The sequence below is a fragment of the Natrix helvetica genome (genome assembly GCF_964273705.1).
Source record: "Natrix helvetica genome assembly, chromosome: 1".
In the NCBI taxonomy this organism is placed as follows: Eukaryota; Metazoa; Chordata; class Lepidosauria; order Squamata; family Natricidae; genus Natrix; species Natrix helvetica.
In genome coordinates, this window is record NC_138548.1 from 83,316,167 (window position 1) to 83,341,574 (window position 25,408).

General features: G+C 39.1%; 1 protein-coding gene across 1 annotated transcript in view; it reads right to left on the minus strand.

The window, feature by feature from the left end:
• Window positions 1-1,549: 1,549 nt before the first annotated feature.
• Window positions 1,550-25,408, minus strand: part of HSD17B12 (hydroxysteroid 17-beta dehydrogenase 12) — a 78,160-nt gene continuing 54,301 nt past the window's right edge. The window contains exons 5-11 of the mRNA XM_081934144.1: window positions 20,412-20,476; window positions 13,495-13,539; window positions 9,613-9,647; window positions 8,015-8,096; window positions 5,977-6,042; window positions 2,892-3,041; window positions 1,550-2,765 (exon numbers count right to left, since the gene is read on the minus strand). Of these exons, the coding sequence (XP_081790270.1) occupies window positions 2,658-2,765; window positions 2,892-3,041; window positions 5,977-6,042; window positions 8,015-8,096; window positions 9,613-9,647; window positions 13,495-13,539; window positions 20,412-20,476 (551 nt within the window). The 3' untranslated portion in view covers window positions 1,550-2,657. The remainder of the gene's footprint in view (window positions 2,766-2,891; window positions 3,042-5,976; window positions 6,043-8,014; window positions 8,097-9,612; window positions 9,648-13,494; window positions 13,540-20,411; window positions 20,477-25,408) is intronic.

The window sequence follows — 25,408 nt, forward strand, 5'->3', positions numbered from 1 at the left end:
ATGCATAAATAAGTGACAGTTCTTTCTTTTCTAAGACTGTTTGGTACTGTTAGAGATGCAAGCCAGGCTGTGGATTTTTCCAGGATATATGCATTATTTTAACTGACATTCATACACAAAAAGAATTTACAGTGTAACTATAAAAGTACCAGGAGAAATACAGAAACCAGAGATGAAACAGAACAATTATTTTTTAATTCTCTGCATCCTGCGTCATTTGTCCATTTTCATTTACCTTATTAGTTTTACAAATAATTCAAAGCAGTGAACATAATATTCCTTCCTCCACCTATTTCTTCCCCACCAACAACCCTGTGAGATGAGTTGAATTGAGAGAGAATAACTAGTCCAAAGTCACCAAGCCATCAATTTCATACTGAATTAATCTCTCTTCTGAGATTTCATGACTATTCTGATCTAAATAACCCTTTATTATTTTGAAAGACATTACCAAGTCCATAGCCAATAATAATCTACTGGAAACCAAGATCAAGAAGAAGAAAAAAATAATCCATTCAGGCTACAAAGCCAAGATGTTGGTAATGAAGATCCAAAGAGTTCAGCAGTCAATCCATTCTGGCAGAAGGCAGGTGACCAAGCCACAAATGGCAAGATACACATTCTTGCAACATAAATCTTATATCTAACCTCATTTTGTAAATTCAAAGTACTATTACAATCAGCACTTTCTAGTCTCTTCCCTGTTATATAATTTTCATGGATAAATTGATAATTTGCCTATATTAAAATAAGCTTCTATACAGAACTCTTTTAGATGTTACTTTATAATTTTGATATAATTCCGACGTTTTTCATGTTAACCATTGCATTTATCAATTAAAATAAATTTTACTTTCAATTCTAAAGAAAACCTAAAAAAAATTCCCATTTTATTTTTTCCATATCTGTCTGCACCCTTTAAATCTCTTTTGCAACTACTGTTATATCAATCAAACTGTGTGTGTGAGATATATATTTATGTATGTATACATATGTATATATAATCTAAGTAAATAACAGAAAAACCTTCATAGTTTATTTTAATCATAAAATGTTATAGATTTCATTCTAAATATGCATTATTATATAGGCATGCCAGCAGATATTTTGCATAATATTCTATAAATATAAATTGTCATAATGTGTCCTTCAATAACTATCCAGTAAAAAATACAGCCATTCTGGACAAAACCAGTTTCTGATTCCTAATCAGCACCATTGCATCGGTTTTTGTTTCTTTTCTATGTACAATAAAGTTTAAACACATATTTACTTTCATATCAGTCTTAAGTTACTCTTCAAAGGACAATATTCAAATTCAGTTATAGAGTCTCTAGCATCTATAAAACATGCTGAAATTAATTTGCAGAAATGATTATTTGTATGCCTACCGATAAAGACCACTGCGCCCAATAAAGCAAAGGGAATGGTTGTGTGCACTTTTTCCTTTTCCTACTCAGGCAAAGATTGAACTACCATGAATCTCCCCTGAATATATTTGCCAGGCTCAGAAGACAAATGAGTTTTCAATAAAGGAAGGAAGCCCATAACATGTTAAAGCATTTTCTTTTTATTTGTTCCAAAGGTACAAATAATAAGATTTAAGGAAATAAAAAGTCAAATCTTAATTTTCATGTAATGACAGATAAAACTACAAGTCTTAAGAAGGCAATTTTTCATTTCATTAAGTTACAATAAAGGAATAACAAATCCTTGTTAAATGTATTCTCAACATTTGGTGTGACTTCTTTTAATTCTGGAGGCAAGAATTCTTATGGAAGAAGACAGGCTGTCCAGACATGTTTATCTTCTTTCTATCATTATCCTTTGTGTTGCAGCCTTCTATAATACATCTCATATCACTCAAAGAGCTCCCCCACCTTGTTATAGAGATGGAATTTCACAAGCACTTCCTGGTCCCAACCCATAAACATTTATATTAAGAGAACATCCAGGTAATCAAAATCCTGTCTGCTGTTGCAAATATTTTTAAATATTTGATATGACAGTTCACACAAAGTACAATTTTACTCACAGTATTGTGATTAGTAAAAAACAAACATTGTAAACATATGAAGTCAGTGCCAGCATTATACAGTATTTAGCTACCTTTGTAACAAATAAAGCATTATTGTGATGCCTAAAGCTGACTATTACATAATGAACATTAACATTCATGTTAACGAGATAGATCCTATAGCCAATCTTGTAATTTTTAAAAGCTCAATTTCAATAAGGGATATTTCTTGAAATATCAACATTGAGGAAATAAAGACTTTTAGTTTAAAATACAGAAGTAATGTGACTCTATTATTGGTAGTGATGTTACAAATGCCAAATTGTTATATTTCAATTTCAATCACATTTCTCAAAATGAACCTATCTGAAACACTACTAATGCGCTTCAGTAAAACAATTGAAAATATTGTTTAATAATTATATAATACAAAACATTTTAATAGAATGGTTTCAGAGTAGTATATAATGTAGATATTGTTAACTAATTTTTCTACACCTCTCCATATATATATATTCTTCATACCATTCTCCAGTTTCCCTCAGAATATCCCATACAAAAACTATAACATAGGGCAAAGTATTTGATTCTTCAAAGTAGATTTTTCAAAATACCAACATTCTTGTTCAGGCAATGTAGCTTAGTTTTCCTTTAGTTTCTTTAAATGGTAAGCTCTTGATTTTAAGACTGTTTCTTTTATTGCTTTTCTGACATACCATTCAGGGAACACACTTGATCCCAACCATTTCTAAGAAACAGAGGCAGAAAAAGATCTGTTACTAAGTTGTTAAAGACCAAGATATGAATGGATTGATAAATGAAAGCAAGTTATAGACACACTTGGAAATTCTAATCTCTCTTTAAATATACATACCAAAAAAGAATGAGTTGGATATCCACAAGTTACCGTTTCCCGACCAAGAGTATTGAGGGAATATTTTACATATTGTTCAGGAGTGGGTTTGTATATGTTTGCTCTACGAATTTTAGACATTTTTGTCACGACAAAATATGGTTGAACAGTCTGAAAAGGAAAGAACATTATTTTATTAAATTTATATCTAGCGGTTTGTACCTGTACAATGTCTTAAAGTCTTATTTAAGAGTTATAACAGACATATGTTACAATTTAAATATAGAAACTGCTACAGTGACAACATATTATGATAAGAATCATATGGTTAACATAGGTAGTCCTCGCTTACCAAGAACTTCATTCAGTGACCATTTGAAATTATGACAGTGCTGAAAAACTAACTTTAGGCCCAAATGTGTGATATTCAGTGTCATTCATGTCATTACATGAACACGATTATAAACTTCCAATGGGGAACTGGTAGATTAAAGAGCTATCCTGAAGTGGTAGCCCACATTCAGTTATGTTTTGGGCCCAGGTTTCTTTAACCACTGTCTTGCTTAGCAATGAAAATTCTGATCCCAACTGTAGTCTTAAATTAAGGATTATTTCTACGCACTGAAAGCATCCCAGCACCCAGCTGGAATGAGCATTGAAGAGTGGGGAAGTAGTTAGGAGACAAACAAAAGAGGAAGGCATGAAACTAATTATTCTTGCAAATTTTGAGTTAGCTATCCCAACATCAGGGTAAGCATTCCAAAGGGAGGGGGGCATGAGGAAATGTGATTTCCCACTTAGCAAAAGCTTCATTAAATAATACAGTTGCTGGTTCCAATTGTAGTTGGCTTACTTTGCTACAATAAATAATTGATTTAGATGCAACATTAAATGATCTCCTTTGTTCATACATGCCTGAGTTAAAGATCAACTTATCTGATATTACATACGTAGATTATGTATCATGGATTAATTCATTACAAACATTGTACTGAGGTATTTTGAAATGGAAATTTAATTTTCAAACAGCATTATCGCACTGGGTAGTACCAAAGTATAAAATATTAAATGTTGTAATACTGTTAAAAGTTATATCATTTTGCAGTTTTTCACTTAAAAACTGGTCTTCAGGATGTTACTTTAAAAAAATTCCATATTAACAGATATTGCTATTTTTTCCTCCATTCAATTGTGTCCGATTTTTGGAAATTGCCTGGACAAGTCCCTGCAGTTTTCTGGGCATGACATTTTGAAAGTAGTTTGCCATGGCCTCCTTTCTAGGGCTGAGAGAGAGCAATGCTACAAGGTCAACCAGCTGGCTTTGTGCTTAAGGCAGGATTAGAACTCATAGTCTTCATGTTTCTAGCGTGATGCCTATCACTATACTAAATTGGCTCTTATTCCTAACTTACCCCTTTTCAATTTAATAAGCGTTTTAAAGTTTGATTAATTTAGTTTCATTTTTTCAGATCATCATGTTTTCCGAAGGTTAAAAAAAATCTTTTTTTTTTTGCTGTTTACTTAGCTGTGTAATTATTTTTTTTAATAGTTTGGCACAGTGTTATGCACATTTTTCCTCATTTTTCCTGGAAGAAGGAAAAACAAGCACAACACTGTGCCACCAACTCCACCACCATTCCAGAGGTCATGTTTGAAAGGCCTGAAAGACCCAAGAGTGTACCTTCTTATCCTGTTTTCACAGATGCCATCTAAAAGTGCAACCAATGTTGTCAGGACCTCAATCAGATATGCAGCAAGCCCTACAGAACAACCCCAAGCTACTTCTGAAACCTAATTTGTTCCATTAGTTACTTGGGGCGGACCAATCTAATAGGTATAGCTTCCCTGCAATCAGGGTGGTGTAGTCGCTTGCATTGCAGCCCCAGTGATCCTCTTCTGGATGTTTTTAAAAACATCTTCTCACATGCAGTGGAAAATAAATTATTTAGAAGAGTTAAATAATTGCTCTAAATTTTTGTCATTTTGGGGGATGTGGCATGTCTTCACAGCCTTTGCTTCTCATGCTCTTTTGATATATCTAATTTTTCACTATACTTTCTTTTGGATGTTTTTGATGTTAGAAAATGCTATAAATCAGGGGTGTCAAACTCAAGGCCTGGGGACTGGATCCGGCCCGCTGGGTGCTTAGAACTGGCCTGCGAGGCTGTGCTAGAAACAGCGAAGGACCAGTCCTTCTGCCAGCGAAAATGGAGCTCGGGAGGGTAGCCCTCCCAAGCTGCTTTTTTGCTAGCATAGGGTTGCAGGAGGCCATCACAGCCGAAAACGGAGGTAGAGAGGGCCGCGGGCAGCACTCCCAAGCTGAGTTTTCGCTGGCAGGTTACAGCAGGCCGTCGCAGTTGAAAACGGAGCTCGGGAATCAAACACAACCCTAATGCAGCCCTCAATGAAATCGAGTGTGACTGTTGTAAATGGAAATACCCTACTGAAGAGGCTGTTGAAGGAGGACAGTAGATTTTAACTTCATTTTCTAAGATGCAAGGTAACCTTCTAGCCAGGAAAAGGGGGGCAACATGTGACCCTACAACTTTAAGTCAATTGGGCAAAGGACATTTGCAACCCCAAATTAAGTAGTAATAGAATTCAAAAAAGTATTGAAAGTGGAGAATGATCGAATCCCCAAGATGGCAATGACAAGGACTCCCCCTTCTGCCAAACAACCAAGAAGTTGCCCTTAAAATATATGGCAAAGGATGTTCATGGAAGACTCTAAACTTTACATGGAAAGATGCTGAAGTACTCATCCAAGACCCAATGTGATGAGTATAATGCCAATGCTAAAAAATAGAATTCAAAAATGGTCACATAACTCTTGCAGTAAAAGTAAATAAAAAAACCCCAATTTAATTAAAAGCTCTCTATCAGCTGGACAATTAGCAGAATAAAGCTTTAAAGATGGTATTTCCTAAAGTCAGCACTATAATGAAAATACTTTGATTCAAGGAACTGTCTACTAATTTATTTTTGGCAATGGTACCTACAATTGTCTTTCAGATAAGGAATAATTTGAGTGTATTTTAATATTTAGCATCCCATAATATCAAGGTTAATTACACATACAGTATCAAAACAGATCAATCACACTAACCTGCACAAGGATACCTTTGTCTCTGTATTCCATGCTGATGGATTGAGAAAAGAAATTTCCAAAAACCTAAATACATGTAAAAAAACATAGTGATAGGAATGTACAATATGAGACTGAAAATAAATTATGTACTGTAAATTTTATATACCTTGCCATTAACTGTAAACCATGTAATGTGGAAAATAGCATTTTAAACTAGGAGTTATGTACATTGTAGGGAAATGTGATTAATACTTGTAATAGAATAACAGAGTTGGAAGGGACCTTGGAGGTCTTCAAGTCCAACCCCCTGCTTAGGCAGGAAACCCTATACCATTTCAGACAAATAGTTGTCCTATCTCTTCTTAAAAACTTCCAGTGTTGGAGCATTCACAACTTCTGGAGGCAAGTTGTTCCACTGATTAATTGTTTTAACTGTCAGAAAATTTCTTCTTAGTTCTAGGTTGCTTCTCTCCTTGATTAGTTTCCATCCATTGCTTCTTGTCCTGCCCTTGGGTGCTTTGGAGAATAGCTTGACTCCATCTTCTTTGTGGCAATCCCTTCTTTTCATTAAAGTAGACATAGCCAATTTCAGCAACCATTCTTTATATATTTTAGCCTCCAGTCCTCTAATCATCCTTGTTGCTCTTCTCTGCACTCTTTCTTAGAGACTCAACATCTTCTTTATGTTGTGGTGACCAAAATTGAACGCAGTATTCCAAGTATGGCCTTACCGAGGCATTATAAAGTGGTATTAAATTATTCAGTGGTAATATAAATTAAGTATATAAAATATATTCTATTATATTTTTGTAAGCTTAGTGAAGTGTTTTTGTGTTTTTTTACATTTGTTAGTTACATTTATTTTATTATTTAGTGCTACTTAAGCATTTTATACTTTTGATTTATATTTTTAAGCAACATGTCAGTTAAAAAACAAAGCATTCCCTCCTCCAATATTTTTTTTGCAATAAGCCTAAAATGGTAGTTTTGACAGACACAATATGACTGAGCCAGCGTTAGCTACTGAGCTTCCATAGCTGAGAATGTTTATATAATTAGTACACTATGCTCACATGTTTCCTCCTCTTTCTTCTAATGTGGCTGCCAGAATAGCAGGGATGTTGGTTTTAGAATAACTGCAGTTTACAGTATTGTCTGAAGTGTAATTTATTATTAACATTTGCTATGATTACTTGAAAGAAACTAGGCTTTGGAAACCATAATTAACTACAAATACCGTGTTTCCCTGAAAATAAGACAGGGTCTTATTTTCTTTTGACCCCCCAAAATAAGTGCTTGGCCTTATTTTCGGGGAGGTCTTATTATTTTTGAGGTGCAGGAGGCGGCGAGCATGATCACCTCATGGCTGCTGCTGTGTTGCACGTCGCTGGGCCTACCACTCTTTTTGCGGCAGCCATTAGCGTGACAGAAAGGGCATGGTGGTTAGAGTTGCAGGAATGGCTGTTAGGTAAGGGTATGTGGGCATGTTCCCCCCTCCCTTTGCCCCCGCTTCCTCACTTCATGTTGTTTGCACTGCAAGCAACCAGAGGAAATAGCGGGGACTGGCTGCACATGTGTTTAAGTATTTTTGGGAGAGCGTATTTTGGCACATGTGCTCAAAATCCTGATAAGACTTATTATCTGGGGAGGTCTTATTTTCAGGGAAACAGTGTAGTAAAAACTATGTACTTATTGTAAATCAAAATGTATAGATTCATAAAAACAATTGGAAGGTTTTAAGAATTGTGCTCACATGAAAATACTTCCTTAAAAGAGTGGCATTTGAACCAACCCAAATTCAGACTCCTTGCACAAAGCTGAAGGCGGCAACTATATTTTTAAATAGAAGGCTGTCCCATATCAACAAAGTTATAGGTACATTTCATTTAAAAATCTGAATTAAAGAGACTAATTCCAAGGTCTCTATATTCACTTTCATGAAATAAGGAAAACATTATCCTCTTTAAAGACTATCGCAAATATTGTATTTGCCAATAAGCAGTTCAGTTGAAGAATGGGAAAAATTACACACACAATGTTTCCCCCATATATGTACCTTGCTTGCTGCATAAAGAGTTAAAAATGGAACTTCTGCTACTCCACTAAGAGAAGTGATATTAATTATGATTCCCTTGGACCTGAAAGACAAGACAGAATATAAATTATAAATTTATATTCCGAAGCCTAAAATATACAAATGTTAACTATAACATCCATAAGTATTTGCATAAAAAAACCTTGCACTTGACTCCTAGTGACTGCCTAAAATAGCCATGTAGTTTTCAGGGTGACAATATAGAAATGGTCTGCTACTACCTTCCTCCTGGCTCTTCTTTTTAAAAAAATATTTTAAAAAACAATAAATTCCCAGTCTAAGGTACAAACCTGAGAATTCTTGATGGTGCCCCATACACATACAATACTCCCCACTTACTGACTGCCTTGTTTAATGACTGTTAAAAGTTCTAACAGTTCAGAAAAAAAACCTTAAGATTGTGATCAATCCTTGCATTTATGACTGTCGCAGTATCCTGTGGTCACAAGATTATCATTCAGGAGACTGCCTCTCACCAAAATCTGAGCCACTGGAAGTTTCTGACAATGATTCTTGTACAGGTGACTGGATTATATATTATGCAAAGCTATCAATGTGTTAAAATAGTAGAAGTTCAACTCAGACACATTCCAAAACTGTGAAACTGATATGGGGAAGACATATTCTTTGTCTCTCTTATCAAATCCAGGAGATTGCACCAAACAAGAAGACTTCAGCACCAACTTTAATTTCACAAAGAGCTTATGTGAAACCAAGGAAGATCTTGCTCAATCAATAAATCCTTTAAATAGTCAAGAAGGAAAAATGTTTTAAATGGCCAACATTTCTAAGTTTTTGGCTTTCTCCGACCATGAAGAGACTTGAGCCTGGATAGAAAAATGGAGGGAAGAATTTGCAGGCAGCAGAAGACACTTTAATGCAGAACCAAATACCATGGTTCAAAAAGAAGTATATCAAGCTGGCTCAAGATGAGAGATACTTGTGATAGAATGATTTTCTGTTTCCATTTTGGGGGAATATAACTGGAAGGAATTAAGCAAGCAATAATTTCTAATTTTCAGAAAAAGTATCTACCTCATGTAACAACAGCACAAATGGAAAAACGCCAAAAGTACAATCTACACTAATACTGAAAGGTTGTCATCTCTTAGCCCCCTATTATTCCAGAGTCTTTTGCTTTCGTGCACGGATTTTCTGTACCTGCCATTTAAGTAAAGCTTGTTCTCTCTATTCTCTCAGTTTTCCTTCCAGTGATAGTCAGGAATGGCTTTAAGGTTATTCCCAGGAACATCCCAGAAACATTGCCACCCCCGCAGAGCAGCTTGTTGTTGAGTTCTCACTGATGAGTCATTCAGGCTTTTAAATTCCATTTTAAAAAGAAATCACCAAACAGTGAAAATAAAATAAAGAAAGGGAATCAAGTAAAGATAGGCTTTCACGGTCTGATGATTCATGCACCCAATCCCATGACTCACACAGCATTACACTGCCAATAAAACATGGAGGCCTGACTGATTAGTCATAGTAATGAATTTTTCAAAGAAAGGATTTTTCCCTATAAATAATAATGGCTGTCTGGATGTGTTTATGTGACTCACCTTTCCACCATGCGAGGAAGCACACATTGTGTCATCTGAAAAAAAAAATAAGAAAAAGATTGAGTAATATGCAGAAAACAGACTGAGGAAAGCCCTCTCACAAAACAGCTGGCCTCTCTTCACCTCAAAAAATTATAGAAGAATTTGAAGGCGGTCATTTGTAAGGCAGTGTATTTTTATTCTACTTAGGCAGTTTGGTTCTTTGATAAAACATGTTGAGCAACTCAGATAAGCTGCACTTATAAACAACTTAATCAGTCTGTATGATTTAGCATTATTACAGAATTAACTTAACTTAACTTTATTCAATTTCTAGACCGCCCCTCTCTCAGAAGAGACTCAGGGCGGTGTACAGTCATATTAAAACAATAGAACAATAAATATACATAGTATAAATATAGAATAAATATAGGGCTGGAGGAGGTAACAATAGTTCACTGTACAAATTTAGTTCTTTAGTTCTTAGAATGGTTTTAGAACTTCTGTATGTTACATAGGTGAATTTCCTCAAATATCTAATACCAATACTAGACAGTGCAAGAAATAAAATTTAATTAACAGCACAGCAAGGAAAGCAAAAGTGATTGAACTATGCAATTGTATGACAATTATCAGCAATGGCAGTCTAGACCACTTATAACAGAGGTGTCAAAGTCACGTCATCACGTTGTTGTCACGTGACATATCACCACTTCCCCTCCTTTAATAAAACGGGGGTGGGCATGGCCAGCATGTGATGCATCCGGCCCATGGGCCAAGAGTTTGACAACTCTGATTTATCAGAATTTGAAACAAAAGTCAACTGGTCATGGATTACAATTCCATATGTCTCAGCCAGCACGATTAAGGTTGTATGAGGCATTCTCATAATACATTCCATCTTAAGAGGAAAAGAAGGCACAGCATAAATAGGCAAAAAAGATGAACAACGTTTTCCAAGCTATTGATCACATAAAAAAATCAAAAGCTTTTGCTTTGTGATTTTTAAAGGTAACTATTTCCATTATTTTGTAATCACTGAGTAAGTTGGGCGGCCATATAAATGTTCCTAGATAAGTAAGTAAATAATCTAGAAAAGCAAGCCACTGAAAGGGCTACAATTATTTTACTTTTCCACAGATCACCTAGTGCTGCCTTTTATCTTAAGCAACAATTTGTGTGTTAGCTAGCTTTTAACATTAAAAAATGATTCTGAGAGTACTTTTTAAATAAATGGTTATAATATCAGAAAAAATGGTTCTCCAGCCAAAGCCATGAGAAACGTAATTTATATTTTAATATATCAACTGTACTACATCAGTTACCATTAAAAAATGTATTTTATCAAAAAATATAAGCTACTGGTTTTTTTACAGTATAACCACCATTAGGAAGAACATGATCCAATCTACAATTTTCATTTTGAATCTAATTCAAATTGCAAGTTTTATGGCCATAACATCTGCCCTAACATTGGCCTTCTTTTGCCACATGTTTCCCTAATACACAGTCTGACAAAGAACTCCGGAAAAGAGAACAATGCAAAATTTTCTATGACATTTCATTATTAATCATTTTTTAAAATCATATTGACTGTTTTGCCATGTAATTACTTCAGATTCAGTTAGCAACCATGTTACTTATCTAATAGCGTCTGTGATTCACTTAACTCAGGGGTGTCCAAACTTGGGAACTTTAAGACTTGTGGACCCATGCTGGCTGGGGAATTCTGGGAGTTGAAGTCCACAAGTCTTAAAGTTCCCAAGTTTGGACACCCCTGACTTAACTGTAGCAAGAAAGGTTGTAAAATAGGGCAACTCACTTAACAACTGTCTCATTTAGCAACAGAAATTTTGGGGTCAATTGTGGTCATAAGTCGAGGACTATCGATATTTCTGATGTAGCATATTGACACTTTCTACATATCTCTTTTCTAGAGCAAGAAAACATTTGTCTAAAAAAAATACCAAAATGGTTTGATAGCCTCAGGTGTGAACAACTTCAAGTACGTTTTACCTTTTCTTCTCCAGGAGAATGTTATACTATTAACATATGTAGAAACACTTCTAGAGGCTGCTAGAGTCTAGACCAGTGGTCGGCAAGCCGCGGCTCGCGAGCCACATGCGGCTCTTTACACCCTTTAATGCGGCTCTTCTGTGTGCCGGGCGACCGCTCCCCTCCCTCCTCTCGGGCGGCCGCCCCAAAAGTCACGAAGTCTCCGAGGCTGTAATCTTCTGAGCTGTGCGCGCGCGCCTGTTTTCCACGGCGTGGAGCAGCGGCGAGCGATGATTCCGGAGGCCATCAGTGGGGGGGCAGGGTCCCCCCTCGCGTTCCTCATCTTCCCGGATGGCCCCCGGAATCATCGCTCGCCACGCAGAATCTCGCCGCTGCTCTACGCCGTGGAAAACAGGCGCGCACGCCCAGCTCAGAAAATTACAGCCTTGGAGACTTCGTAACGGCGGGAACTTGTTGTCACTCGCCCGGGCTTTTGCAGAAGCTTCCCTCCGAAGCGTTCCGAGGGAGGAAGGGCCAGTTGGGAAAGGGGCTTTGCTCCTGCTCCGGGCTGTAAGCTTCCCTCCGAAGTCTTGGGATGTTCTGAGGAGCCCCCCAAGGCAAAACGCCGCTGCCAGGTAGTTAAAAGTACCTCTCTGATTCTGTCAGACTCTGTCAGTCTCTCTCTGATTCCCTCTCTCTGTTCCTCTCTCTGTCTGTCTGTCTCACTCACACACACACACACACACACTGTGGTCACCTTGTTGAGTGTTCCAATCACATTTGAAACACTCAACAACTGGCCTGCATTTATGGTATTTTGCAGCATTCTGCAGTCATAGGACCAATTTTGGTGTGTGTGTGTGTGTGTGTGAGTGAGACAGACAGACAGAGAGAGGAACAGAGAGAGGGAGTGAGGGAGGGAATCAGAGAGAGACTGACACACACACACACACACAGACAGAGAGGGGGAGGGAGGGAGAGAAAGATAGACAGACAAGAGAGAGACACACACAGAGTGAGTGATTAAGTGAATGAGTGAGAGACAGACACACCCACATACACAGAGTGACAGACAGAGAGGAAGGGAGGGGAGAGAGACAGAGGGAGAGACAGAGACAGACACACACACACACAGAGTGAGTGAGAGACAGACAGACAGACAGACACACAGAGTGACAGAGATGGGGGAAGGAGGAGAGAGAGACAGAGATACAGAGAGAGAGACAGACAGATAGACACCCAGAGAAAATGACAGAGGGAGACAGAGAGGGAGGGAGGGAGAGAGAGACAAAGAGCCAGAGAGAGAGAGAGAAAGAAAAAGAAAAAAAGAAAGAAAGTGGGAGAGAGAGATGAAATTAAAAACAACAACATACAAACCTGACTTACTCAAACTATCCAAGGAAATGCAAGGCCAATGTTCACATTAGTGGTTGTGACTTTGTCAGTCATTGTCAGGATGCAATTTTCTCTACATTGTAAGGCAAATTTTATGGAATTTAACGTTATCGATAAATAATATCGTTCTAAAGTTTTTGTTTTATTAGTTGTGTTATTTGTATCCTCCCGACCTATGTGGATACTTGCATGCAGAATATTCTCAATAAAAACTTATTGAAACTAAAAACAGTGTACCATCCTATGTATTTTCAGTTTTAAAAATGTGGCTCTCAAAATAAATTTCAATCGTGGTTTTGGCGAGATTTGGCTCAGTTGAAAAAAAAGGTTGCCCACCACTGGTCTAGACAAACATGGACTTATGGAGAAAATCAACAGAAAAGCCTGTATAACTGCACCTGATATACAGATTTAAATTGCACAGAAATTGTTTTAGACAAATACTTTTAATCCTTTATAAGCGAAATAGTCAATTCTTCTGCATTAGCCCAACTTCCCCAAAATTGCACTTACCTTGCACAAGGCTACGATATTAATATTTACGATCTTCTCAATTTGCTGTAATAGGGAAAAACATAACAACGTATTATAAACTCTTGATTTAAAAGTTTGCAGTAACGAAGATGACTAGAGTATATACTACATAGAAGTTATCTGACCAAATTTGGAGCCTAAGTGGGATCTTGTAATTTATTGATCAGGTTTCATTTCTGGATTCAGAATTTAAAGTTACAGTGCTGGAGAATCAAAAATTTAATATACTTTTCTTGGCAGTGTTTATATCACCATGCTACATCAATGTATTGTCTCAATTTTTTAAAAAAAAATTCTTTAAGATATGCCTTTAAATTATCATTTTAGGTCAAATTGTCATGAAAATTTCATGGATATAATCTCCACAATGATAACTACAGTCAGAAGATTTTTGATATCCCTTCTGTTGTGTTTTGATAACAACTACATGTGTATATATTATAAACATATACATGACATACAGTACTGCGCAAAAGTTTTAGTTATGTGTGAAAAAATGCTGTAAACAAAGAATGCTTTCAGAAATATAAATAATGATTGTTTATTTCTGTGAAGTTGCAAAATGCAAAGTGAGCGAACAAAAGAAAAATCTAAATCAAATCAATATTTGGTGCGACCACCCTTAGCCTTCAAAACAGCAGCAATTCTCATAGGTACACTTATAGGTACACTTAGGATTATAGTCAGGAGTATGATCAATCAATTATACCAAACAGGTGCTAATGATCATCAATGCCACACGTAGGTTGACACCCAGTCATGAACTGAAACAGAAACAGCTGTGTAGGAGGCTTAAAACTGGGTGAGGAACAGCCAAACCCTGCTACCAAGGTGAGGTTGTGAAAGACAGTTTCATGTCATGGCAAGATTGAGCACAGCAACAAGACACAAGGTAGTTATATTGCATTCGCAAGGTCTCTCCCAGACAAAGATTTCAAAGCAGACTGGGGTTTCAAGATGTGCTGTTCAAGCTCTTTTGAAAAAGCACAAAGAAACGGGCAACGTTGAGGATCGTAGACGCAGTGGTTGGCCAAGGAAACTTAGTGCAGCAGATGAAAGACACATCAAGCTTATTGCCTTTCAAAATCGGAAGATGTCCAGCAGTGCCATCAGCTCAGAACTGGCAGAAACCAGTGGGACCCAGGTACACCTATCTACTATCTGGAGAAGTCTGGCCAAAAGTGGTCTTCATGGAAGAGTTGCACCCAAAAAGCCATACCTCCGATGTGGGAACAAAGCCAAGCGAATAAAGTATGCACGAAAACATAGGAACTGTGGTGCAGAAAAATGGCAGCAGGTGCTCTGGATGATGAGTCAAAATTTGAAATATTTGGCTGTAGTAGAAGGCAGTTTGTTCGTCAAAGGGCTGGAGAGCAGTACAATAATGAATGTCTGCAGGCAACAGTGAAGCATGGTGGAGGTTCCTTGAACATTTGGGGCTGCATTTCTGCAAATGGAGTTGGAGATTTGGTCAGGATTAATGGTGTTCTCAATGCTGAGAAATACAGGCAGATACCTATCCATCATGCAATACCATCAGGGAAGCGTATGATTGGCCCCAAATTTATTCTGCAGTAGGACAACGACCCCAAACATATGGCCAAAGTCATTAAGAACTATCTTCAGCGTAAAGAAGAACAAGAAGTACTGGAAGTGATGGCATGGCCCTCACGGAGCCCTGATCTCAACATCATCGTGTCTGGGATTACATGAAGAGACAGAAGGATGTGAGAAAGCCTACATCCACAGATGATCTGTGGTCAGTTCTCCAAGATGTTTGGAACAACCTACCAGCCGAGTTCCTTCAAAAACTGTTTTCAAGTGTACCCAGAAGAATTGCTGCTGTTTTGAAGGCAAAGGGTGGTCACACCCAATATTGATTTGATTTAATTTTTCTTTTGTTCGCTCACTTTGCATTCTGCAACTTGACAGAAATAAACAATCATTATTTATATTTCTGAAAGCATTCTTTGTTTACAGCATTTTTTCACACCTGCCTAAAAATTTTGTACAGTACTGTATATATAAAATATTGATGCTTCTCTTCCTTTTCTACTGCATTATAAATTACAAGAAAAAGATATTTAAGACTGGACTTCATTGATACCCAGCATTAGAATGCACTGGGTTCAGGCTTATCAACTCAACATCGGGAATTAAAATGTGGTTCAAATGATACCCTTTCCCCATGGCATTTCCCCAAATTACACTCACATGTCAAATATGCCCATTTTGAACTGAAAATCTGGTAATATTTTTCAATGTTTTTATTTTTGGGTTGTAAGCTGTCCAGGGTTTCAGGCAAGATGGACCTCTATAAAATGTTTTAAATGAATACATTCATTCATTCATTGAGGAGTCAAGAATGAGTCTTGATGGGACTTCCGGTTCCGGCGGCTACGGCGACAGGCAGATTGCTGCCTGCTCCAGCTCTCCCGGTGGGCTTCCCCCGCTTCTGGGGGGGCACAAGACGCCTTGGAGGGGCGCCTTGCCGAAGGAACGGCTCGCGGAGGGTCCTGGCGTCGGCGGCGGCTGGCGGGGGCTCCTCCGCTTCGTTCTAGGCATCGGGGAGCAGTTTTGGAGGACGTGCGTGCGCACGCGTCTCGCCCCATGCCGATCGGAGAACACACTTCCGAACGAAGCAGCGGCAGTATGGTGAGAGGCTTCCTTTCTGCATTCCTTCGCTTTTGAATTGATGAACTTTTCAGCACTTTTAAAAAGTTAAACTTTCGGATCCCTGCTAGAGGTGCGGCTAGAGGGAGGGGGATTTCCCCCCCTCCCTTGGACAAGCGGCTTGAAAAGACTTTCCTTCCATCCCCAGAGAGGAGGAGGGGGGAGAGCCAACTAATGATGCCTCACCCCTATAAAAGTGATTTTCATTCGACCTAGCTCCAGAACTAATGGATGAACTGAGAACTTTTTGAACTTTTAAAAATTTTACTATGCCTCTGAGCCCAAAGCTGGCAGGGCAAGATGGCACACTTCCGTTGTCTTCATGAATTGTGAAACCTGACTCCACCTTTAAAATTCAGGCTTCCGGTCTTTGTCTCCGAGTCACCCAGAGGAATTTCTTGTGGATTGCTATTTTCTGAACTCTTTGGAGAAAAAAAACTTTCATCTACTGCTAGAGTGACTAAAGAAATCCCCATCTGTTTGGATCCTCTGCCTTCTGAATTCGCCTGCCTGCTCTACCTCTCCAGCTGCCCAGTCTCTATTTTGACTGATCTCCTTGCTTCATAAACCATGTCTCCAAAAAGACCACCTCCTGGAAAGCCTGGCTTTGCTACTTCTGCTCCAACGTCTGCAACGTCTAGTCCAGCTACACAGTCAAAGATATCAGAACTGATGCAACCCAAGACTACAGAGATAGACTTCCAACAAATGCTTCAACAAATTCTACAAGGCCAGGAGGAAATTAAGAAACAGTTAAGGGAAATGAAAGATGAAATTAAACAGAATCAAGCCCAAATCTTTAAGAACTCACAGAGACTGGACCTTGTGGAGGGTGGGGTGGCGGAGGCGAGGGGGGGGGTAGAGGCCTTACAGAAGGGGAACAAAGAACTTGACATCCAACAAATGAAAGCAGAGTTTGAAAGAATGTCCTTTTATCTTAGATTTCAAAATGTAATAGAAGCAGATGGGGAAAATATAAGGGACATTATGACTAACATTTTAGCTGAATACATACACAAAGATAAACAGCAGATGGAATGGGAGATAGATCTAGCTTATAGAGTGAATTCAGCATATGCCAGAACACATAATGTACCCAGGGAGGTTCATATTAAATTTCTTAGGAAAACCACAAGAGATGAAATTCTGGGTGTACAAAGGGGGCAAACACTGACATACCACGATAGGGAGATAACCATTCTAAAGCAGATTCCCAAAAAAATTAGGGAAAAAAGGAAAAGCTATTCGCAATTGGCGAATAAATTATACCAGAAGGGGGTGTGGTTTAGATGGTTGATGCCTGAAGGTATGCTGATATTCTGGGAGGAGACAAGAATCAGAATCAACACACCCATAGAGGCACAGGCCTTTATGGAAAAAAACAAAGCGAACCTAGAAAAAACAGATGACACTACAACGGTTATGCAGGACACGGGAGGGGCCGGAGCTCTGCCAGCGGGGGGTGAAGGGGCAACACCAAGAAAGCTCAGATCACAAAAATAAATAAGAAAACCACAATGTTATAAACAGACCGAAAGTATTAATGAATCTACAACTAGACTATATATTATAATTATATAAACTGATTGAAAAGTATTTTTTCTAGAATTAATATGCTGATTTTTTTTATGACTATGTAATAAGGTTTGATATTTTGATGTAACCTAGGAGTCTGGAGGGAGGGGGCGTCTGCCATACTTGCAACTGCCAAAATTTGTAACTATTCCACTTACCCTTTTCCGCATAAATGTTTTTAAAAAAACCAATAAAACTTCTTGAAAAAAAAAAAAAAAAAAAAAGAATGAGTCTTGATGGGAGAGAAGTTGCAAATGCAAGTTCTGAGTATATTCAAGTACAGAATCTTCTTAAACCAAAACTCTAGGGAAGGTGGCTGAGGAAGCAGTAGAACAAGCGAAGACATAAAAGGTAGGTAAGGTAAAGACTGAAAGAAAAGCAGTATCACAATTTGAAACAGCAAACATCTCTATACTTTTTGGGGTCCAAATTACGTACTTACTAATTACGAGCAAGTACAAAGTATCTATTGTTTTTTCCATCTTGCTTTTCAGTGCAACTTAAAGAACTCCTTCATAATAATCTACTTTCTCATCTTGAATCTTTGTGTGAAGTGCAACATAAATCAATTGAACATAAGTTGGCAATAAATCAGTATTTTATTTAGGTGTTTTGGGAGCTGGGGTGGGATTTTTATCATCATAGATTTCCACATAGCCATAGTGGCACAGTGGTTAGAATGCAGAACTACAGGTTAACTCACGGCTCACTCCAGGAGCTCGATTCTGAGTGGCTCAAGGTTGACTCAGCCTTCCATCTTTCCGAGGTTGGTAAAATAAGGACCCAGACTATTGGAGGCAATATGCTGATTTTGTAAACTGCTTAGAAAGGGCTATAAAGCACCGTGAAGCGGTATATAAGTGTAACTGCTATTGCTATATAGTTAATATAAAGTATATTGTAATTAAGTTAAAGACCTTGTTTTAACATATTTTATGTGACATTGCTTAACCTTTTTTATAATACAACTTGTATATATTTTACCAAGTTAAAGTACAGCTCCGACAATCAGGATATGTTAAACACAAAGCAATTATTGCTTTTTATGGCCAGTGTACTGTGTTTCCCGAGATAATAAGACAGGGTCTTATTTTCTTCTGATCCCCAAAATAGGGGCTTGGCCTTATTTTCGGGGAGGTCTTATTATTTTTGAGGTGCAGGAGGCTGCAAGCCCACCAGCCCCAATCTCTCTGTCCCACCACCTACTTGCCTGTGGCCGCAATGACCCAAGTTCTCTGTGCGCCCTGGCCTCTGCCTACCCTGCTTGCTGGCCTTGCTGTTGACTGGCCGCTGAACAACTGACTGAGCTGCTCTGGCCTCTCGGGGGCTCTTTGCCCTCCTGGCAGCGTTGCTTTTGGCCATCCTGCTGGGCTGCTCCTACCTGGTGCAGGGCGAGTCGTCCCAGATCTATGACGCCCGTAGCACCCCTTCCTGCTGGTGGAACTGTGTTGCAGCTGCCACCTCACAAAGCCAGCATGAGAGCTAGCACCCACTAGGGACAGAGCCTGAAGAGTACCAGGCATTGAAAATGGGGAGGGGGGATTTTCCTGCCTGTCACGCTGTTCTGAAGCTCAGCACAGACTGAGAACAGGATAAGAGGCAAAAATCCCCTCCCCATTTTCAAGCCGTTACAAAAACACCCCATTCCAAACCTTCAATGTGAATATGCAGGTGTGAAATGACCTCCCGTAAAAGAAGGCATGGCAATCCATACACCTGGGACATCGGAAGAAGCCCTGCGGGGAGATGCTGATGCCAATGTACAGGAAATTCCACCCCCACCTGCAGATCATCCAAACTCCTCTTTGAAAGTATAATCTGCAGGTGGATGGGGGATTTCCTGCACATCGGCAGCAACGTCTCCTTGCAGGGCTTCTTCCGATGTCCCAGATGTATGGATTGCCATGCCTTCCTTTCCTGTTCTATAGACAGAATTGCCTGCTATGACTATCACTGTTAGGTAAGGAGGATGTTAGGCGTGTGGGGCCTCCACTAGGCCTCCGGCTTCTTTTCCAGCCACAACTGGTTACAAAAGCATCTATGCTTGCTGGAGGCGGAGGTCTGAGCGGCACCCGCGAATCAGCTGTTTCGTGAATGGAGCAGCTCAGCTGATCCGATTAAGACCCCGAAAAGCCCTAAGGTGACCAGGGATGGGAAGGACTGTCTCCTGTGCTGGCCACGTCCTCGCCTTCAGTAGGGCTTCTTTTTGGGGGAGGGTTTATATTTATTTTCGGGACATGTCGTATTTTAAGGAAAATAGTAGTAGCCTGAATTATTATTTTTCTTGCATGTGAAACAAAATAAAGACTTTTACAAAACAGAGATACAAAAATGTAAATGCAACATTAATTCAAATAAGACTAATGCACTTAATATTGGGGATTTTAATGAATGTATTGAAGATATGAAGTATCCTGACTCCTTGGATTAGGATTAGTCATTATACATTTTAATTTGAAGTTAATGAACTATTCATAGGACTGTTTCTAAATCTGGGGAGTGGAGGTGCTAATAAGTTCTTATTTATACTTGTACAATTATGATCCTATTAACAAATCAAATAAAACCAGTGTCACATTTACAAATATTGAAATTTAATATTAAATATTAAATTTAAAAGACAAGTGTGGGAGGAAAAGAATACTTACTCTATCTAAATCGGGAATCTCAAGGAAATATTCAGGATAATCATATGAAACACCCACGTTGTTCACTGAAACATACATAATTTTTAAATATACACCTTGAATGTATGATGTTCTAAAATTAAGTTTTGAGAGCACTGTGTTTAGTAAATAGATAAGAGGCATGTCACTGACATCCCTACTTTCTATAGGCATCAGTGCCTGAGATTATGCATATATTGACATATTATTAATCAAGACACAGAACAAGAATGATCAGAAGAAGACTGTCAATAGTGTCAGTTCTATTAAAGTCATAAAGCACCAGAAAAGCTAATTTGGTTGGATCCAGATTTAGCTATACTTACAACAGATTCCTTTTTTTTCACATGACACCAAACCAGGATTATCTAGGTTAATTTAACAAGTCATAATAGCCTGGATCACACATAGCACTAAGGTATAACAAGATGATTCATATGTTAAACTAAACCATATAGCTCAATCATTTTGTCTGATGTGTGAATTTTGCTGTTGAAATCAACTGGACTTTTTAATTTATCATGATTTTAATATATCTGTCTTAAGGAGCTCTCGGATTTAATCTATGATTGAATTTCAACTCATCAATTACACTCTAAATTCACAGTTTAATCCTGATCTACCAACTTGAATATGACTATAATTTATAATTATAAATTAAATAACAGATTAAAATACAGCTTTTCAATTTAGCTATAGCAAGTTTTCTGTTCCATTATGCAGATTCACTGGACTAAGTTAAGTTTGGACTAAGTCAATGAAAAACATAATTTTAAAAGAATGCAAATTCTAATTTATATAACTGTGTTTATGATTGGTACATATAGCTAAGAAAACATTACCAGCCAAAAAATGTAAGATACAACAGTTCTTATGATGAATAACTTTATATGTCAATGCAATCTACTTACTGTAGTTTAAGTGTCATACAGCAGTCCAAGAGATTAAACTTTAAAACAATGAAAATGGCAACATTCTAGCTAAAATGTTAATATATAGTTGAACATTCAACATAATCACATGGCATTATACAACTGAATTTATATTTTTCAGACAACTCATAAAATTATGAATTGTAGTCTCATTACTCTTAAACATAAAAGTGCTGTCATTTTTGCCAATAAAACTCAGTTCTATGGATAAATAGAACCTTGGATGAATGTCTAATTAACAAATAATCCTGTGTACAACTAGACTCTGTGAAAAAGAATTCACCTCTGCTGTTTAATTAAATTAAAAAATAACTATGGCCAATGAGTACTTTACTGAAGTACAGATGATTAGAAATAACCCTATACTATTTTACAACTTATAAGCTTTGGCACCCTTTATCTTGGTAAAATTCTCATCACATTGATTCTACAGGTAGAATCAGGTCCCATTTCTGAAGAGTTCCATTAAAAAGTCACTGGTGCCCATTAGTTTTAGGAAAATTACAAAACCATTTCTAAGTTCTGGGGCACAACCAATCCTCAGAGACAGAGTTTTGAAATGGAGAAGACTTGGGTCAACAATGAATATTTCCAAAAGTGGCAATTCTGTAAAAATCATACAAGAAAACAGCGTAAAACCATATAGGAAGTCACAAAAAGCCTCAGAACAACATCCAGAGATTGCAAGCTTCTCTCATTGTGGTTTATCCTTAGAAATGAAATTCATGGAAAAGAAAAAAACCCAAGAACACCAATTCACATTTCAAATTTGGAAAAACAAAACAAAACAAACTTCCCTCTAAACAAAATCCAGCACCTGAATGATTGACTGATAAATCAAAAGTGAATCATTTTGAACTATATGGATATCATTATGTACAGCAGAAATCATACACTGAACTCCACAAGAAAAATCTCATACCACTATCTAGCCTGGAGGTGATTGTGTCATGGTTTGAGGATGCTTTTCTGTCTCAGGATCTGGACAGCTTGCCATTGTTGAAGAAACATCTGCTTTGTGTCGGAAAAATTTACAGGGGAATACAGATATCTTCATAAGCTGAAGCATCATGGGGGAAAGGCAGCAAGATAGTGATTTTCAACAAGAAGTCTTCAAGATAATAGATGAAGAATAAATATATGTTTTGAACCAACTAAGCAAAAGCCCAGGGAAATATTATGGCAAGCAGTTACACAAGCAGTTCATGCTACGTAGAAAATCTTCAAAATGCTTTTGAGTTTAAGCAATATGCTATAGAAAAAATTGTGTCAAATTCCTACATAATGATGTAAGAGCTTCATCATTAATTATAGGAATATTTGGTTGCAGGTATTGCAATCAGTTATTGAATCTAATGGGAGTCATTAGCTCACTGCAAGATGGATGATTTTTAAAATAAATGAACTGAACAAGAACCAAACTTTCATGTTATTTGTTTACTTACAGTCATTTCATATGTCAATAAGCCTACATGAAGTTTAATAACATTCAGTAACTACCGTGTTTCCCCGAAAATACGCCAGGGGCTTATTTTCTTTTGCCCCACGAAATATGCCCTTGGGTTTATTATCAGGGAGGGCTTATTGTTTTGGGGCTGCCGGGCGGCTGCTCCCTTGTGAGCTGGCTCCTGAGGAGCCGGGCGCGGCCTCGGCGGCGAGGCAGCCATGGGGTGGCCATGTTCACGAGCGGCCGCCCGGCAGGTCCCCTCTCCAGCCGGGAGGAGTGCCGTTCACTGACCTGGGGGGTGGTCCCTAGGGTGCCAGGCCTTGTGGCGCTCTGCCCGCCTTCCAGCTCCCGCGGCTTTGCACATTCGGGATGCCCCCTGGGTCAGTGCATGGAGCTCTGCCCGGCTGGAGAGGTGGGTTGGCGAGCGCCTGTTCCGCCTGCGGCTTCGCCGGGCACTTGCGCGGCTCTCCCGGGCCGCCGCTGCTGGTTGCTGCTGCCCGCTGCTGCCCCGTTTCGCTCCGCGCGTAGCTTCCGGGTCCGGAACTCGGGGCTGAGTGTTCTGGCGTCGGCCGCTCTGGGAGTGCTCTCTGTGGTGGGCTGGCTGCCGGACAGAGAGTCTTCCGGACAGAGTCTTCCGGCGGCCGACCCACCATGGAGAGCGGTCCTGGAGCGGCCGATGCTGGAATGCTCGGCCCCGATTTTTGGATTTGGAGGTTGTGCGCGGAGCGGAGCGGGGTGGCGGCGGGCGGGCGGCAGTGGCCTGGGAGAGCTGCGCAGGTGCTTGGTGGGGCTGTGGGCGGAGTGGGCGCTCGCGCGGCCCGCTTCTTCGGCCGGGCAGAGTTCCATGCGCTGACCTGGGGGGTGTCCCGGGTGTGCGGAGCCGCGGGGGCTGGAGGGCGGGCGGAGCGCCGCGTGGCTTGGCACCTTGGGGATTGCCCCCTGGGTCGGTGGGTGGCGCTCTTTCCAGCTGGGGAGGGGATTTGCCGGGCGGCTGCTCGTGGGCATGGTTGCCTCGTGGCTGCTTCGCCGCTGGGGCTGTGCCCGGCTCTTCGGGAGCCAGTTCACAGGGGAGCAGCCGCCCGGCAACTCTCCCCTTCGGCCGGGCAGAGCGCCGCTCCCCGGCCTAGCGGTATCCCGAAGGCGGCAAGCAACCCCCCCGGCTCCTGCGACTTGGCGCTTTCGGAATAACGCTAGGTCGGTGAGCGGTGCTCTGCCTGGCCGGAGGGGGGGTTTATTTTCAGGGGTGGGCTTATATTTTTGCCCACGCGAAAAATGTGGCATGGGTTTAGTTTCGGGACAGGTTGTATTTTCAGGGAAACACGGTAAGACATGCAAAAATTCAAAATAACCAAAAGGAGAGAAATACTTTTGCACAGAACTGAACATGCCTTTTCAAAATTGGCTACAAAAAATTGAATGAGTACAGTTTATTAACTATCATATCAGCCTTCTTTCTTTCGTTCAGATGCAAATATTAGCTAATTACTTTCTACTTCAAATAATATTCTTTAATTATATCTAGAGTACCAGTTTGGTGTAATAAGTAAAGGCAACTGGCTAGTAACAAGGAGACTATGAGTCTAGTCCTATTTTAGGCCTAAAGCCAGCTGGGTAACTTTGGGCACTCATTCTCTCTCACTTCTAGGAAGAAAGCAATGACAACATTCTTCAGAAAATCCTACCAAAAAAGCTACATGAATTTCTCCAGGTGGTCATCAGGAGTCAAGATTTTACAGATACTGTAAAACTACTGTATGGTTATTTGCTCTAATTTGCCAAATTGCTATCATGAGCTGCAATCAATATCATTTATAGCCCTATTAAGAGTATTTGTTCACGATGTCTAAGAATAAATGATACTCTTCAACTGAGACTGAATTTGACTATAGAACATTAGATGGCAGTATAAACCCACAAATGATGTATATACTCTTTGAAATCTCTCAATAAAGAATATTTGAATGGAGTGAGGAAAACAAAAAAGACAGAAATATAAGAGTAATGCAAAATAGTATCCTTAAGAATAATTTTATTACATTAAACATTTTCTTTTGGCCACAATTTCTTATTTTTAAAATGTTTTTCCGTTTTGTTTCCATGTTTCTAAAAGGTCCATTTTTTACAGATTAATAAAATATAAGTGTTTTGAATATTTTTTCACACACTTCAATTTTACACACACACAATTCAATACAATACAATACAATACAATAGCAGAGTTGGAAGGCACCTTGGAGGTCTTCTAGTCCAACCCCCTGCCTAGGCAGGAAACCCTATACCGTTTCAGACAAATGGCTATCCAACATCTTCTTAAAGACTTCCAGTGTTGGAGCATTCACAACTTTTGGAGGCAAGCTGTTCCACTGATTAATTGTTCTAATTGTCATGAAGTTTCTCCTCAATTCTAAGTCGCTTCTCTCCTTGATTAGTTTCCACCCATTGCTTCTTGTTCTACCCTCAGGTGCCTTGGAAAATAGTTTGACTCCCTCTTCTTTGTGGCAGCCCCTGAGATATTGGAACACTGCTATCATGTCTCCCCTAGTCCTTCTTTTCATTAAACTAGACATACCCAGTTCCTGCAACCGTTCATCATATGTTTT